Source organism: Zootoca vivipara, chromosome 10, assembly GCF_963506605.1.
Source record: "Zootoca vivipara chromosome 10, rZooViv1.1, whole genome shotgun sequence".
Classification (NCBI taxonomy): Eukaryota; Metazoa; Chordata; class Lepidosauria; order Squamata; family Lacertidae; genus Zootoca; species Zootoca vivipara.
The window spans coordinates 16,521,466-16,540,341 of record NC_083285.1 but is presented as its reverse complement, the minus strand read 5'-3'; the positions used below and the strand labels follow the sequence as shown (position 1 = coordinate 16,540,341).

The following is an 18,876-nucleotide window of genomic DNA, read 5'->3' as shown; positions in this document are numbered from 1 at the left end:
CCACAGGCTTAAAAGTTCTTAGCTTTCCTTTAAACCATGGTGCCCTCTTGTGGCCAATGCTGTTTAATACAGAGGACCGGAAGCTGCTTGTATTAAATTTTACTTTCTTGGGAGAGATTTTACTTTCTTGGGCTCCTTGATCACTGCAGATGGTGACAGCAGTCACGAAATTAAAAGACGCCTGCTTCTTGGGAGAAAAGCAATGACAAACCTAGACAGCATCTTAAAAAGCAGAGACATCACCTTGCCGACAAAGGTCCGTATAGTTCAAGCTATGGTTTTCCCAGTAGTGATGTATGGAAGTGAGAGCTGGACCATAAAGAAGGCTGATCGCCGAAGAATTGATGCTTTTGAATTATGGTGCTGGAGGAGACTCTTGAGAGTCCCATGGACTGCAAGAAGATCAAACCTATCCATTCTTAAGGAAATCAGCCCTGAGTGCTCCCTGGAAGGACAGATCGTGAAGCTGAGGCTCCAATACTTTGGCCACCTCATGAGAAGAGAAGAATCCTTGGAAAAGACCCTGATGTTGGGAAAGATGGAGGGCACTAGGAGAAGGGGACGACAGAGGACGAGATGGTTGGACAGTGTTCTCGAAGCTACGAACATGAGTTTGACCAAACTACGGGAGGCAGTGCAAGACAGGAGTGCCTGGCGTGCTATGGTCCATGGGGTCACGAAGAGTCGGACACGACTAAACGACTAAACAACAACAAGCTCATATACAGCTCACCAGACTACAGCGGATTAATAACAAAGATTGTGCATGAACTACATCCTAGTATCACAAATGCCAATATAATCAAAGTTGCCTTTTGAAAGCACTTTAACACTGCCTTTTATAAGCAAGTGTGTAGCTGAACACGTATTGTACTGTACACAGTACTACCTTAAGAGTGGGGGGGAAAAAAATAAGTCGCTGGGCAGAAGGAACTGTCTGTAAAATGGAAATTTCAGCCACTATCAACAGCAGATGTTAGGAAATTCACATATATTGATGAAGGCTCTGGAGAAGTAAGAGGTTGGGGACCCTCCAAGATAAAAGTTCTTAAAAGGAGGAAAATTTTCACCTGCAGGCAAAAGCTCATTAAGATATATATATATATATATATATATATATAGAGAGAGAGAGAGAGAGAGAGAGAGAGAGAGAGAGAGAGAGAGCGCTTGGCACATATAATTTCTGCACGTCAGAAAAAAGGGCAGGGTAGAACCTTGTCTCTCGGACATCCTAGTTTCCTATGTGCAGGGTATGTTCCCTCCCCCTTACAGAACACTTGCCTACCTGCAAGTCTGAATTGGTACAGCCGAAAGATTCACCACTTTAGTAAGAATGAGTCTTATTACAATTATTTCTGTGATCCATCACAAAATGTAATGAGCGTTAAAAATATGCACCACTAGCTTCAGGAATGGTGCCAGGGAACATAGAAATGCAAACTGCACTACTGTTCTGGGTCACACCTTGACTTTTTCTGCCTCTGTTCATTCAGAAAGTTAAGAACATTCCGCTTTCAATTTCCCTGATCAGAAAGCAGAGAAGCTCTGCTGGTCCTGATAGAAATACACACAACACAACATGTTACAATTTGATAAAACGGCAGAGAGGCCAAAGCCTCGGACGTGTGCTGCCTTAAAACGAAAAACAGCATTTTGTGCTATTTCATGCCAATCAAAGTCGGAAGCCTGCCATGCTAATAAAAAAGCAATTGACCCCAGCAGCGAGGCTAATTAAATGAGATAAGATAATTAAATGCTTCTCAATATGTAATCAAAATGGAAGCTGTAAGTGTTTCACAATGAAGTTTTTTTCTCTCTTTCCTCAGTGCTAGAAAGAACTGGAATGAGCCTAAAGCAGGCACCCCCGAACTCGGCCCTCCAGTTGTTTTGGGACTACAACTCCCATCATCCCTAGCTAACAGGACCAGTGGTCAGGGATGATGGGAACTGTAGTCCCAAAACATATGGAGGGCTGAGTTTGGGGATGCCTGGCCTAAACAGATGCACAAGACATAGGCCAGACTCCAGAGAAACAAAACATGCTTTAGTGGGGGAGAACAGAGCTTTGTTTCATCCTGGGACGGGAGCCCCTCAAAGCTGACCACAAGTTGTGTTGAGCGCAGCCGTAGCTTAAGAGATAACATGCACAGGAAGAAACGACACATTTCTAGTACTAGACATGGGGAAACTTCTTAATGTGACAACAGTCAACACATGTAAATGAAGTTTCCCACCCACACCAAAGGGAGAGACATAAATGTGCATCTGTATCAGGGATGGGGAACATGTGGATTTATAGCTCTTCTTCTCTTTGGCAATCACTCGTAGCCGAGTAAGATTGTCTTCATAAACACGGTTTTAACCATGAGTCCGTAAGTGACTGTGGAGGCCAATTCTGGACCCACACGTCCTTCCACAGTGGGGACATTGGTTTCCAGGCGGGAGTTGATCACGGTGTGGATTTGCAAAGCATGCCTTCCTCTTAGCACGTTTCTCCCTTGCGTCCTGAGATTGAGTGTCTTCAAAGCCCATGGCACCTTTGGTAAAGGCTGTTCTCCAACTGGAGTGCTCGCAGGCCAGTGTTTCCAGTTGTTGGTGTTTATACTATATTTTTAAAGATTTGCCTTGAGTGAGTCTTTGAACCTCTTTTGTTGGCCACCAGCATTACACTTTCCATTTTTAAGTTCAGAATAGAGTAGTTGCTTTGGAAGACGATCATCAGGCATCTGCACAACATGATCAGTCCAACGAAGTTGATGTTGAAGAATCATTGCTTCAACACTGGTGATCTTTGCTTCTTCCAGTACACTGATATTAGTTCGCTTGTATTCCCAAGTGATGTGTAAAATTTTTCGGAGACACCATTGATGGAATCTTTCGAGCAGTTTGAGATGGCATTTATAAGTGGTCCATGTTCCATAAGCATATAGTAAGGTTGGTAGTACAATAGCTTTGTAAACAAGCATTTTGGTTTCCCTGCAAATGTCCCAGTCCTCGAACACTCTGCACTTCAATCGGGAGAAAGCCGCACGAGTGAGCCTCTTAGGCTTGCCGATCAGAAGGTCGACGGTTTGAATCCCCGCGATAGGGTGAGCTCCCATTGCTCGGTCCCAGCTCCTGCCAACCTAGCAGTTTGAAAGCACACCCAAAAGTGCAAGTAGATAAATAGGTACTGTTCCGGTGGATGGTAAATGGCGTTTCCATGCGCTGATCTGGTTTCGGTGTTCCGTTGCACCAGAAGCGGCTTAGTCATGCTGGCCACATGACCCGGAAAAAACTGTCTGTGGACAAACGCTGGCTCCCTCGGCCTGTAAAGCGAGATGAGTGCCGCAATCCCAGAGTCGTCTGCGACTGGACTTAACTGTCAGGGGTCCTTTACCTTTACCTTTTTAAAAGACTATACTCAAAATACTCTTAATCCTTTATTACTTGCCAAACAAGGCGGCATAGAAAAATAAAATAAAGATGCAGTACTTTGTTATTCTGATATCCCTATACTTTGCTATGCTGATGACACAACCTTGATGGCAGAAAGTGAGGAAGAATTAAAGAACCTTTCAATGACGATGAAAGAGGAGAGCGCAAAATGTGGTCTGAAGCTCAACATAAAAAAACAACTAAGATAATGGCCACTGGTCCCATCACCTCCTGGAAAATAGAAGGGGAAGAAATGGAAGCAGTGAGAGATTTTACTTTCTTGGGTTCCATGATCACTGCAGATGGTGACAGCAGTCACGAAATTAAAAGATGCCGACTTCTTGGGAGAAAAGCAATGACAAACCTAGACAGCATCTTAAAAAGCAGAGACATCACCTTGCCGACAAAGGTTCATATAGTTAAAGCTATGGTTTTCACAGTAGTGATGTATGGAAGTGAGAGCTGGACCATAAAGAAGGCTGATCGCCGAAGAATTGATGCTTTTGAATTATGGTGCTGGAGGAGACTCTTGAGAGTCCCATGGACTGCAAGAAGATCAAACCTATCCATTCTGAAGGAAATCAGCCCTGAGTGCTCACTGGAAGGACAGATCATGAATCTGAGGCTCCAATACTTTGGCCACCTCATGAGAAGAGAAGACTCCCTGGAAAAGACCCTGATGTTGGGAAAGATTGAGGGCACAAGGAGAAGGGGACGACAGAGGATGAGATGGTTGGACAGTGTTCTCGAAGCTACGAACATGAGTCTGACCAAACTGTGGGAGGCAGTGCAAGACAGGAGTGCCTAGCGTGCTCTGGTCCATGGGGTCACGAAGAGTCGGACACGACTAAACAACAACGACAACTTTGCTATTCTAATGAGAATTATGCACCATGCCATGAGAGGCTATGAAGGCTGTATTGCATGGGGTATGCATAAAACAACTCAGATCACAAAAGGAATAAATAGAAAGGGAAGTGGCTCAATTATTATTTAAATTTGGGGAAAGTGGCTCAAAGCAACGTCTCGGTAAGTGGAAATAAGAAGAATCAGAGCCATTAGACATCAATAATATTCTATTTTATGCAAAAACAAAAATTATAAAAGCCTGGCAGTAGAGGCTCCGGGCAGTTAGCAAATCAGGTAAGACAGAAAAAGGGGGAGGGGAACATGGTAAGCATTCTGAAATACTGTAGTTTGTCTCCTACTACAGCTTTAATAACTCAGTAAAAAATAAACGTGATTGCACTGAAGCTCTGTTGCAGTGTTAATGAAGGCATAAAAGTATCACAGCAGATTATTTATTTAAACGGAAAGAACCTGATTCAGACCCCCTCCCCCCTGATTAAAACATGCTGATGAGACCAATACACAGTGGAGAGTTTATTTCCCAGTGCAGTCAATTGGATTAAATGCCAACCAATCACAGGATTATAGCCTAAACCACTAAGGAAACCTTTCAGCTGCATAGCACTGTGTGGGACGTTAGTCCAAATTGTGGTTTAAAAAAGTTGAGTTTGGATCTGATTTCCCCCAAGTTTTGCAACTATTTCAGACTAATTACTCTGAAATGAATGCAAAGTGATACCTCGTTTAGTAATATATCTTCTGGCAATTAAAAGCCTCTCGGCTTCTCTCTGCAATTAACATGGTTGCACTTGTTATAAAGGTCTCCAAGATCCCTTTACTAGCAATTATTGCAAAAAAACCCCACACCCATTAAGATCAAGCTCGCTGCTATAATCTGTTCTCTAAGGATCTATCAGGAGGATGAACACTTCTGCTTCTTTCTTCCCTAACCCTTTTGCATGTAATCTCATCATCATTATGCAATGATTCATTAACATAATTTCTGTATGTCACCTGCGCTGCAATGTCCAAATCTTCTTATTTCCTTATTTTTTTGGTAAACTGATTTAAATCTATTCATTTTGTGCAAAACAAGAACAAACGAATACCTAAAAGGTTGAAACGCCACCACATTTTGTGTGTCAAAAACTAAACTTTATTTCCCATTATTCAACCTATGGTATGCAACTTGATGCATGAAGATTGAAATGTAAGAATCAACATCAATATCTTTGGCAGCCTGAACAAACAGCAAGAAAACGGACTCGCAGAAAAATACGCTAAGTGATTGTAGAGGGGTGCTGCAAATTGACCAACCTGGTAAAAAAAAAGTCTGCCCTCCTTCTCTGAAACTGGTCACCAAGATGCTTTTGGACACAATTACTGTGCTGGATATTAACTATGAAGCCTCAAATGGCTTAGGTACAGGTCACCGGTAACATCCTGCCCACACTGTAAGATCTGGTGAAGAGGCTGCTGTCTCATGACAAAGGCTTGGCACACTTTGCCACAAGTGTTTGTAGATTTCGCAGTTTTAAAAAACAAAACAAAGATGTATTAGGAAATTGTAGAGATTCCCAAATGATTGGGATTCCCAATGCAATCTGAGGCAAGGCTTGATCGACGTTCTCACAGCTGGAAACGAAGGATGCACACATCCTTAATTTATTTACACTTTGAAATAAACAAAAAACAAAAATCCAAGACGTTTGCAAAATCCACACCCCTGCAATAATGAATAATATAGCCCACAGATCGGCAGATCAGCTCATATTAACCTCCAAACAAAGGATTTGATACAGCCAGGAAAGTCCTCTGCTCAGACCCTGCAGAGCTGCTGTCTCTCAAAGCAGATAATACTGAATTGTATGAACCGCTAGTATGACTAGCAGGTTCATGTGTCTCGTAAGTTAGTAGTAAACACCTGAGGCACAAGCAAACAAGTATACTGAGAACAACTAAAACTTATAAAGGATATTTCCTCCTCTTTGCTTTCTTGTTTGTCCCCTCCCTTGTCAATAACTCTGTATTTGCTGATTTTATTTAGTAACTTTTAATGAGTTTTTAAAATGTTTTGGCTTGACAATGCAATATGTGCTGTTGGCCACTAGGCTATGCTAAAACATAACCCATCCAACCAAACGTATTTTTCAGGTAATGTTACTTTCAAAGTCAGGCATTTCTTCCAAGTCAAGATGCACATGCTAGAAGGAACGCGTTCTAAGAAGTATGTGTTCCCCCTTAAGTCCACATGGCCCTGTCTGCACCTTACATCTAAGGTAGTATCACAGCACTTTAAAAAGTCGTGGCTTCCCCTAAAGATTGCTGGGAAATGTAGTTTGTTGAGTGTGTGAAGAGTTGTTCGGAGGAAACCCCCCCCCCCCCAATAGAGCTGCAATTCTCACAGTGGTTTAACACTCAATCATCCCTTTCCCAGGGAACTCTGAGAATTGTAGTCTGGTGAGGGGAACAGGGGTCTCCTGACAACTTTCAGCATCTTTCAGCATCTTCAGGGTTCTTTTGAGGAAGCCATGGCTGTTTAAAGTTGCATGGTAAAGGTAAAGGGACCCCTGACCATTAGGTCCAGTCGTGACCGACTCTGGGGTTGCGGCGCTCATCTCACGTTATTGGCCAAGGGAGCCGGCGTACAGCTTCCAGGTCATGTGGCCAGCATGACTAAGCCGCTTCTGGCGAACCAGAGCAGCGCACGGAAACGCCATTTACCTTCCCGCTGTAGCGGTACCTATTTATCTACTTGCACTTTGATGTGCTTTTGAACTGCTAGGTTGGCAGGAGCTGGGACTGAGCAACGGGAGCTCAAAAGTTGCATGGTAGTGTTTCATTATTATTAATATTAATATTAAATTATATTTATATGTCACCTTTATCTTCCAAGGATATCAAGGTGGTTCTCCTCCTCCCCATTTCATCCTCACAAAAACCCTGTGAGGTTGGTTACACTAAGAGCTGGTGACTGGGCCCAAGGTCAGCCAGTGAGCTTTATGGCTGAGTGGGGATTCGAACCCTGCTCTCTCGGGTTCTAGTCCAACACTCTCGGGTCTCAGTCCTACGAGCCGCAGTCAAGAGCATGTAACAACATACATAACTGTAGTTGGCAATACCATACATACAATATCACATTGTGAACTACCATCAATCCAAGGTTAACTCTGTTTTAAGCCACACACTGCACTTAATTGAAATCACTTAACCTTAAGTGAGTTAAAACCAGTGCTTCTACTTATCTGTTCAATGGATGCATGTGCCCAGAGATTAATATTATCAGTTAGTCCCAATATATTTCAGACTTCTTCTGCATTTTAGATATCCAAGCTCCACTGATGCTCAACTGAGATTAAATGCTTGGAAAGCTGTCCATCTCCCTGGCTGAAGCCAGGAGAATTGATGTGACAAAGCTGGCTTTCACAATCCACCCTTTGGGTCCCAAGTAGTTAGCTGAAACGGTTGAAACGGCAAATATTTTATTTCATCTCACTCCTTGCCCTTCCTCCCAAAGAAGTCCAGGTCTGTGAGCACCAGAGTGATAAAACAAAACTACTGAAAATAAAACCAGCATGTAAAAACGTGTTAAACAACCACATACTCTCACAGCTGGAATCATGGAATTGTAGAGTTGGAAGGGGCCCTGAGGATCATCTAGTCCAACCCCTGCAAAGCAGGAATATGTAGCTGCCCCATATGAGGATCGAACCTGCAACCTTGGCGTTCTCAGCATCACGCTTTAACCAACTGAGACATCCATGCACTGGAACAGTATTTTTCAGTTGTGAAATGCATGGGTGAAAATGAGTGTTTTTAAGCTCCGCCTGAATGATATTAGAGGGGGACAGATGCACCTCGCCAGGGAGGGCATTTCACAAATGGCATCACCACTTACAGAGCCCTTTTTCCTGCTTGACTCTGGAGTCTGTGGTGGTTGATATTGCGGGAAGCACTGTTTTAGCTATCTGAGTCTCAAACTGATTGGGCTTTGTATTAACACACTGAATTGGGACTGGAAGCTCACGGGAAGCCAGTGCTCAGCTTTCAGAACATGTGGTACCACCAGGCTGCCATACTTGCCAGCTTAACAGCCACATACTCCACTAGCTGTGGCCTCTGAACTGCCTTCCAAGGGCAGCCCTGCAAAGAGAGCATTACAGTAGTCCAGACAGGAGGTCAACAGAGAACGAGCAACTAAGCCCAGGGGAACCCAGCCCAGAAACAGCTGTACCAGTGAACCAATGTAAGGCCAGCATAAACACTTCAAGCCACAGACATGTCAGTGTCTGACTAGATGAGGAAGAGAGGCGACCGCCACCAGGGATGACACAAAGGAAGGAGACATGGACCCAGGACAGTGGTGCCGTGACACTGGGGATCAGTCCGTTGAAGGGACAAGTTGGGAGGTGGTAGGAGGAGGAGGTTCAAATGAGCACAGAGGGGACAGAAGGAGGAAGCCATTCCAGGTCAGGCCTAGGTGCCGAGAGTGTCCTGTAAGCACAGACTGGCAGAGAGGAGACAGAAGCTTCTTCTACTGCTCAGCAGCTGGACAGCTCCGTTCCTGCTAGTTCTCCTCCTCCACTGATACCCAGAATGTGAAGAGTCCTGCATATTGCTGACCAATGAGCCAGACAGGCCCAGAGGGGAAGCTCTTCCCGTTGCCGCAGTCTATGGCTGCTTGGGAGGAGTAGAGTTTGAGGGGCCTAGAGAGGGAAGGAGGGGCCAGACACCAATTCCAGAAACTAGGGGAGACTAGTTCTGATGAGCTCTGTTGCGTCGTTGTTGTTTTTGCTTTCGTGAGTAAAAGCTAGTTGCATTTTGTGTCTCAAGTCGTACTCCTGACCTGTGGATGACCTGCATTCTCCTGACAGCCCCCTGACAAGACGCCATTGGAGATGTCAGCTGATGGATGAGAGGACGGGATTTGATCCTGCCCTGGCTGTGTGATCCTGTTCTCCTGTTGCAGATTTCACAGAGTAGGCAGCAGGATTTAATCTCTGCTCATCAGGTGGTGAGCGGAGATTAAAGATTGGAGTGAGATTGGGGAATTAAAGGGAAGGGGGTGGAGACAGACCCACAATTTTATTTTATTTTTTGTAATACAGTGCCTCCATTCCCCGAATCATTCCAGAAGGGCACCGTGTTCTATGGTGTTGAAAGTCACTGAGGGATCAAGGAAAAGCAACAGGGCCACACATATTCCTGTCTCTTCAAGGATAACCAGGGTGGCTAAGTGCTAAAACCAGCCTATAACAAGAATGAAATGCATCCAGATCATCTGCTTCTGGACATACCTGCAGCTACCTGGCTAGGACACTCTCAATCACCTTACTAAGGAAGGTAATATTAGAACCTGGGAATTGATTTTCTAAAACACTGGATGTAGTGAGGTCCTCTTCGAGAGGGGCAACAGTACTGTTTGAGGACTGTAGGCAGAACAGTAACATCCAAATCATTTGAAGCTGCTCCCCTCGCGGGGAGCTCAAAGATAGTATTTTTCATAAATTTTTAAAAATCCTGCCATAAATTATTTATACAGTGACCTTTTCGTTTTGGTACACAAGGAACGGTTTGTTCCTTCGCAGGCAGAGTTTTATTATTATTATTATTGCCGTCTCCCTGTGAAGGCATTCACACTTATCTGTGGGGAACAGCGTCACCGAGGCTTTTTGTTCCCGTCAGATGCGGGCCGTGGGCAGCAGGCTGAGATGAGCTAGGAGCCCGGAAGGGCCGTGTTTGGCGCCGATGAGTGAGGCTGGGGCAAACTAGGAGGCAGGGTCAAGGAACAAGGAGGGCAACGGAAGCAAACAGCAAATCAGGACTGAAGGGTAACCGAGAACACGGGGACACATTGGAATTTAGGAACAAGGCTCAAGCTGCAGTAGCGGGGGGGTCTAACCACCTCTGCAGCTGAGACAGGCAGTGGAGAAACCACTGGTTGCACAGACACACTGGTAGGAACTAAAGGTTAATTTCACTGTTGTGGTCCATGACCCCTATCTATGTGTCAAGGAGATGTTAAGGATCCTGGTCAACAACAGGGCAAGCACACAGGCACACACACACACACACACAGGAGGCAGAGAATGCATTAGCTCTTTATTATTCAAAAAGTGAACCCCTATTCATGTGGAGGAAGCCTAAAAGGCCATTAACTGTTAATAACTCATTCTCAAATTGCCCCCCCCCCAAATGCACTAAGGGTAACAGCCAAGGCCAGCCCCGGATGTTTTGCTACTTGAGACAAAACAGAAAATGGCGCCGCCACCTCTGCCTGAGGCAACTGGAGGTGGCCTGGGGGAAGCCCTGGTGTGCTAAAGGGGCGAGAGAGGAAAAACAGGGGCAAAACAGAAACGGGGCAGTGGCAGAAGAGCTGGGGCAACAAGCATAGGAGTTAATGAGTGGCATGTTTCTCAGGGCACAGATCTGCTGCCCCTCCCAACTGTCCTCAACTTGCCACCTGAGGCGACCCCGGGTATGGAAATCATCTTTTTAAACAAGTGGTTCCCAATTGGTGGTCTGCAGAGACCCATAAAGTTATCAAAACTTTCAGAAGTAGGGAGGCCCATAGCTTGGCTTTTGAAAAACAAGAGGTCCGCAATACTTAGCGACTTGGGAACCAATGTTTTAGACTATTCACAGGGAAGGCGGAATGGTGAGCAGATCTCAAACACTTAGAAAATTACAATAGAAAATAACTGCGTGTAGCAATTTTTTCATGCACAAGAGACAGGAATAACTGATATTTAAAGTTTTTTAAAAAAACAAAACAAAACAAACAAACAAACAAACAGTCTTTGATGGAAACCATAACGCCAAAATTCAAGAGCATGTCTTTTAAAAAATCCAGTGAATATTCATTCTTGCATACATTAGTTTTGTCTGACTGCTTTTGATCCTCAAATGACTCTATTATACATTCATTTCAAGCCACAAGTTACTCTTTGTTTAAACAAAGCTCGCATTTCCTCTAGTCATACTTGCATTACTTCTTTAATTCCCCCCCCCCCTTCGGATTGTAGAGTAGAACAAAAACCAAACCCAACAAAAACTATGTGTCCACTGGAAACAGAATTAAAACTTTGCTGCTTGCAGAACAGACACCGACTCACCCGCAATGCTTCATGTGTGCTGGCTTATCCATCCTCACTGCCAGCTTTATCCTCAAATCAGAGTCTTGGCTGTTTTTGGGGACGATCATTTTATGCAGCTCAGGTGACTTTGAGCTATTGGATGTCGGATACAATACTACCTGCGGAGAACACAATGGGAGTTGTTTACCACATTGAAAAACTTCTAACCAATTGACTTGCAAGCTCTGGCCAGTAGAGAAGCTGGTTCTGTCACTTTTTCTGTTTGAAAGGGGATTATAGAAGAAAGACTTCAGCTTCATTTTAACACATCCAGCTTCAAAGCAGGCAAGTTTATTTCCCAAAAACATCACATTTCGGATCACTTTGATACCAAACCTGATTCATTCATGAATTCAAAGCTCCAATGCGCCTGAAAAACAACCTTTCAAGCGATATAAAGATGGGGCTATGCACTGTTTTCAAGTTACCCCCCACTATAAACAACAGGTTATACGAGATATAAAATGAAATTATGAGAGGGCACGGCGTATTTGTTTCGCTTTGAAATTTTGTATGCAGTGCAGTTTCTAACATAGAGAAAATATTGTATAACATAGAGAACAATTAAAACACAATAATTAATAGTAAACGCCACCGTGAACTAGAGCAGCATACAAAACAACACATGTATTAAGGAGAAACATTACTATCCCATAGCTGCCAAGTCTCCCGTTTTCCCTGGGAAATCCCCGTTTTTCCAGCTGTTCCTAGCTGAAAAACAGATTTTTTTTGTTTTTCCCCGGTTTATTCTGGCGCGGCGGCCATTTTGGAACTGGGCGGAGCATACCTCAGAAGCGACTTCTGAGCATGCTCTGCCCAGTTCCAAAATGGCTGCAGTGCGACTTCCGGTCTGCTATTTCCGGCAGGTCCCTTATTTCTCTGACAGCAACTTGGCAGGTATGCTATCCCCCCCCCCAAAGGTCCAGGACAGTAGGTGTGATTTTGCTTGGTGACAGCACAACCAAAGATGTTGTCATTCCGGCTTCTAGAGGGAGACAGTTCCACAGTCGAGGTGCCACAACAGAGAAGGTCTTGCTCTCTGTCACCACTTAGCAAGTTATACTCACCAGCGCAGACACCTGCACAGTAGCAGACTCTATAGAAAAAAAACTCTTCTATTTTTTTTTAAATAAACCTTTATTGCATATTAAAATTACATATTGAAAAAAAGCTCTTCTATTAAGCACATCCTCTGAGGCATCATGCTAGAACAAGCTAATGCCCCAAAGGAAGCAGCTGCAGGATTGAGCAGCTTCTGTACTCTTCACTCATTGTCATGAAATAGCAAAGATCATAATAGTTTCTGGAGACAGTCCTGCAAATTCTTTATTAAAATATTTAGTATAATATTCTATTCCTTTTTCCCACATTAAAAATGGCATTTGTTACTTAAAAGTTATATTCCAATTAACAAAACTAGTGGCTCACCCAACACTGACGTGAAAAAAAGATAATTGATCTACGCCAGGCATCCCCAAACTTTGGCCCTCCCAATGTTTTGGACTACAATTCCCATCTTCCCTGACCACGGGTCCTGTTAGCTAGGGATCATGGGAGTTGTAGGCCAAAACATCTGGAGGGCCGCAGTTTGGGGATGCCTGATCTACGCCGTACTAAATATTAATTGCATGGCCTTAATACTGGCTGCTGAGAGTACGGGTGGCTGAATTCTGCTTTTTTTTCAGTGGCTGAGCGAGATGAAATGTGAGGTTAGATCTAATGACATCCCCGTATTTTCTTAAAAGCAACTCCCCAAACCCCAAATTAGATGGGGACTGTAGCTTGTTGGGAGGGGGATACAGTCACCCTCCCCCTAAAAGTTGTTTTCTTTAAAAAGTAACCTGACGATTTAGAGAAGTAGCAGCCCCCCCTCCAAGCCTCCCTGTGGCTTCAGCTCTGGTGTTTTGTGAGCTTCTAAGGAGTTCAGTAGGCCTATACAGCAGCCATTACAGATATGTGAGTCCGCACTAATAGCTTGCATGTACATGTATGCATGTCTCTGTCTACAGTGAGAGTTGCATTTGCTATTGCTTTTCAGCCAGGCTTATACTTTCCTTGCTCCTTCTCTCTCCTTACCACTGCCAAACTGCTGGCATGGACTAGCGGCTGGATGAAGAGGAGTGTTGGGAGGCACCAGCTGGAGAACCCCCAAGGGGACACTCTCCCCTCCCAAGGGAAGAAGGCTCAGAGCCTGCAGACTGGTGGTGGGACGGCGGCGTGAGGTCAGAGGAAGAAGAGGGAGCGGACTGGAAGCAGGAGGTGTCAGAAGCTGAAGGGGCAACAGGGTTTAGTGAGCAGGAAGAAGCTGTGGCAGAGGGCAGTCCAGATTCAGAAGCAGCAGAGGAGGGGAACCAGGAGACAGAGATGAAGCAGGCTGCAGAAGAATCCAGGGAGTCTCCCCCTCCTGCTGTGACCAGCTCCCCTCCCTGCTGGTCTCCCAGAACATGAAGAGGGTGGAGAAAAGAGAGACAAAACAATGGAGCCTTAGGCCCCTGGGAAAGGAACCTGTGGAGGAGCCTAAGGGAAGGACCTTCAGTCCTTGCAACAACTTCATTGGGAAAAGACCTACTACTAGGAAGAGTTGTTGTGACCACTAGGACTGAGCTGATTTGTTTCTTTGAACAAAGAGTTAACCGCACGGACATTGGGTGATTTATTGCTTTATTGCTGACCTATGCCTGATTCCAGCTCCTGACAGCTGCCTGGGTCATACCTCCTGAGTGACTGTCTTTCCAGATTGCTGCTTTGGCTGCTTTTATCAATATAAAATATAAAATCCAGACTGGGAGTTCCCAGTTATGCTCTAATTCACCGCCATGCAGCAACTGGACATGTTTTGAAGCAATGCTTTCTCCGCCCTGCTCCGAATGTACATCTGCAATCACAGCTTGACAAACCCCAGACCGACACTACTGCTTTAACACCGCATTCAGAGACAACATGGCGAGATCGGGGAAGAGGATATAGAGGTGTGAAGGTTTTCTAGAACACACGGACCATTTCGAAGAATGATCATCACCTTAACACTTCTGTATCAGCTTTTGTCATTAAAAGGCTTGGAGATCTCTCACAGGAAGCAAATTTATAAAAGGAAATAAATAAGTAACGAAACAGCAATATTAAGATGAGGCATTAGGATGCGACACAAGGATTTTAACAAGTTCAAATGTTTTTTTTTTTTTTGCTTACACTAACAGAATCCCAAGCAAGGTATTTCTTGAAGATTTCTCACTCATCTATAATAAATAAACCAGCGGATTTCTTTCAGGTTGGTTTCCTTCCCTGGCCTCCCGCAACACCTTTCTTCTTTTTGGATTATACATTCCTAGCAAAGGACTTGTGAGTAATAGTGCTATTCTTTTCCTCGCAATTATGTCCAGCTCCTTATATCAAGAAAGTGATAAACTTTGTGAATTGTTTCTCAGATTCCAAAGGCTGAGTCAGAGGAAACATTGCCCATTCCTCAATATTTTTAAGATGAAAACCTGAAGCCAAAAAGATACGTATAGTTATATGCTCTTTCAGCGCATGCACACTGTCCACATTTGGGGTGCATAATGATCTTCTCCCGTGAACTCAAGATTAGGAGGAATAAGTTGCTCAGGTCTGCAGCAGAAGCCGGATTTACCCATCACTGAATGGCCAGCTCCTGGGTCAATCACAAGGCCACCTCCATAGTTTTTTTTAGTTAAGCAGGACTTTGATTGGCTGGCCCTGTGTCAGTCATTCACACACACACACACACGCACACACACACACTTTACCATTTATGAAACTGCAATATCTCTGATTTTAACTGTTCTGTTATAATATGTATGGGGAAGGGCTGATGTATTGGGACAAAAATTTCTTAAATTTACCAAAAAAGGTGGTTAAAATTGGTTTAAATATATTAATAAGTGATAAACAGAACAAAAAAAGGTAAAAACAATTGCAGATGAATCCAGAAATTGTACAAAGTTCATATTACAATAAAGGTACCGTAATTCTATATTTACATTTCTGCCGAGTTTCCTTTGTACTGTAGCCAGTAAATAATGAATATTTCAAACCCTACAATAACTAAAATATATATATGAGATTTTCTCAATTGGATCACCGAGGTATGTTTTAGCTGCTTCAAGGTTGTCCAAGTTTTCACCATTTGACAAGTTTAGGATGTAATGATCTTTCATTTTTGTACAACTCATCTTCTGTTAACAATAAGTTAACCAATGGGAATTGGTCTTCCTTTTAGAAATTCTAGGTGCCGAAATCCCAAAGGAGCAGAAAAGACTATTTATGTATGTGACCATGGCCGCACGGATGTTACTGGCCCAGAGATGGAAAGAAGATAAAGTCCCTACCAGAGAAGAATGGCAGATGAAGTTAATGGACTATGCTGAAAGGGCTAAAATGACCGGAAGAGTCAGAAATCAGGAAGACCAAATTTTTAATAAGGAGTGGGGAAAATTTATAACTTATCTTAAAGACCATTGTAAATAGTTAAACTCATTAGTAGGATTGAAATATCACTTGTAATTTAAGGTTGAATTCTGGACATAATGGAAGAGGTAAAGTATTTGGAGCATCATGAAAGATGCTGGAGGAAATGATTAATAATAGAACCCACAAAGGGGGAGTTGGAAGTCAAGGAGATTCCTTGGAATCTTGTTTCTTTTGTGATTAATGTTTGATATATCTCTGTAAATTTTTAATTTGAAAAACCAAATAAATAAATTTGAAGGGGAAAAAAGGATTTGGCCCTTTTAGACTTTATGCCGCTGCCCTCATAACTACTCACGGCGAGATCAGGAGTGGGTCCTCCAGTTTTTGCTTCCTCCTTTACCCTCTCTCACCCCGGAGAGCAGGGAGGATCTAATCCAGGGGGCCTTCTGGTCTTCCAGTTTTGAGTCCCTCCTACTCTAGATACCAGCCCCAATTCCCTGCTGTACAAATATTTGCAAAGATTGATGGCTTCATTATTATCCCCCCTGTTCACTCTGCTTTCCCTATTAGTGCATCAATACATCTCACTTCACCTTACCTCCTTTTTCTTAACACTACTTGCATTCACGATTACCATTCAGCCCACACCTATTACTGCTTGTGAGCTAGAGACAGAAAGCAGAAGGAAGAGCGGCATTTTCTCCTGGATCAAATTCAGCAACCACAGCTTCCTCTTGACCTATACCTGCTCCAGCAGATTCAATAGACTGAACCTGAGAGCGGGTGGCGGGAAGCAAAAACGTCTGCCATGGCTTATGTTTTCTTATCTCAACGTGCAGGTTATAACCTCAATCTCCTTGAGATGAATGCCAGCCATCAGTTTCTATTCTCTAGCCGAGACACAAACTAAGCCACTAACACAGAATGAGAGAGGGGGGCACAGGAGAAGACCAGCTTTTTAAAAAAAATCCCACTGAGGAGGCCACCACACTGGAAGATGAGCAGTACACTTGTGGGATGATAAAAATATAGGGTTTGGGGGCAGAGGTGGGTGGGGAAAAGCAACCTTCACTGTCCAATTCGGAAAGAAGAGAAACGAAACAGCAATTCCAGTTCCAACCAAGGAGAGCACTTATAATCAATGAAAAAGTTGGATCTGCTTCTTTTTAATGACAAGATGAGCCAACAAGTTATTTTAAGATTTCTACAAGCAATTATAGAACTGAGGCAGTATCTTCTCCATAAAAGATAACGCATTATACAAACTGCTTTAGGATTTGAAGAGCAGCTAAGAAAGAATAATAAGTTTTTTTTCCTTTTCTTAATTGAATAATCACTAGAACAAGGATGAATTATCTTGATACGCAAATAGTCGCTGTAGTCAACCACCACCTGTTGCTCCCACATTGTATTCACTTGTGTGTTAAGCAAGTACAATGGCTGTCACTTTCAATTAGTAATCTTGAATATTTGATATTCAAAGGACAGAACATGGCAAAAAAAAGGAATGAAATGAATCTTTGGGACTAGGAAATTAGCATTCCTGATTCAAACGCAAGAACGTATTTTTAAAAATGGACTTCATACATAGATTGCCTTTGCAACTAGCCTCTTTCAAACAAATCCTGATGTTTTTATGTACATGAAAGCTAGACTATGCACACAGTTTTAAAATTTCAGTCATTGCCAAACAAATTAAACGTGAACTCTGTTCCCACCTCAACCCCCCCCCACTGCCATTACAACTCAAAATTCCATACAATTCACTTGCATGAAAGGTTAGCTACTAACTAGGGGTCACAAGTACCTGGTATATATGTCTCACTCCTTTCCCCTGTTGAGCAACTCACACATTCCTCATCAAGTCCTGACAGTTACGTGGCCAAGGCTCCTTTATGTCAGATATTTGGGCCAAACGTTTCTCAGCAATAAAAGCAGCAGACAATTCAAGAGCCAATAAACCCTATTTAATGCTAGCATTAAAACTATATACCTTATTGATCGTACAGTGGTACCTTGGTTCTCAAACTTAATCCGTCCCAGAAGTCCATTCCAAAACCAAAGCATGTGCTCCCACAGAAGTAATGCAAAATGGATTAATTCAGGCACGTCCAACAGGTAGATGGTGCTCTACAAGTAGATCACTGGGCGTCTGTGGTAGATCACTGGCTCCCCCAAAGAAGCCAACAACTTTGGCTCCCCTAAAAAAAGCTCATTTTTTGCCCTGCATCCTCAAAAAACAGGGCTTTCCTCCTCCCCAAAAAAGCTCAACAACTTTGACCTGAACCCCCAAAAGGGGGTAAATCACTGCCAGTTTTTAACTCTGTAAGTAAATCACAGTCTCTTGGGAGTTGACCACCCCTGGATTAATTCATTTCAGACTTTTAAAAACAACCCCTAAAACAGCAATTTGACATGAGTTTTACTATCTAATGAGACCATTGATCCATAAAATGAAAGCAATTGTACTGTACTATAAAATAAATAATACAGTATTGTAGATGATAAAAATTTAAATTAATTTTTTCTTACCTGCACTGATGATGGCTATTGTTTTGATGGAGGGCTTTTATCTATTTCCGCAGCCACACAATCAATCAATCAATCAATCAATCAGTAGCTGGACTGGGTTCCACACAGTCACAAAAACAAATTAACTGAAAAAGCCTCAAAAACAAAAATGCAAAATAAATAGCAAAAACAAAAACGCCAAACTTAATCCGTTCTAGAAGTCCGTTTGACTTCCGAAATGTTCGAAAACCAAGGCACAGCTTCAGATTGGTGCAGGTGCCCCAGAAACAATAGCTGACAGCTGACGGATGTTCGGCTTCCGAAAAATGTTCGAAAACCGGAACACTTACTTCTGGGTTTTCAGCATTTGAGAACCAAGACGTTTGAGTACAAGGTACCACTGTATATACTATGTATGCTGCTAAAGTGAAGCTAGAGGTCTTACAATATCACAACGGAACACTGTGACGGAAACGAGAGTGCAGGGCCGTCTTAAGCACCTTTGGCGCCCTGGCGCCGTGGAGCGACGGATCCC

At 43.3% G+C, this 18,876-nt stretch overlaps 1 protein-coding gene across 8 annotated transcripts in view; it reads right to left on the bottom strand.

Moving 5' to 3' along the window:
* Positions 1-18,876, bottom strand: part of CADPS2 (calcium dependent secretion activator 2) — a 327,080-nt gene that overhangs the window by 150,236 nt on the left and 157,968 nt on the right. For all 8 annotated transcript variants that reach the window (XM_060279570.1, XM_035128678.2, XM_035128680.2 and 5 more), the window contains exon 8: positions 11,382-11,521. In XM_060279570.1, coding sequence (XP_060135553.1) covers positions 11,382-11,521 — 140 coding nt within the window. The remainder of the gene's footprint in view (positions 1-11,381; positions 11,522-18,876) is intronic.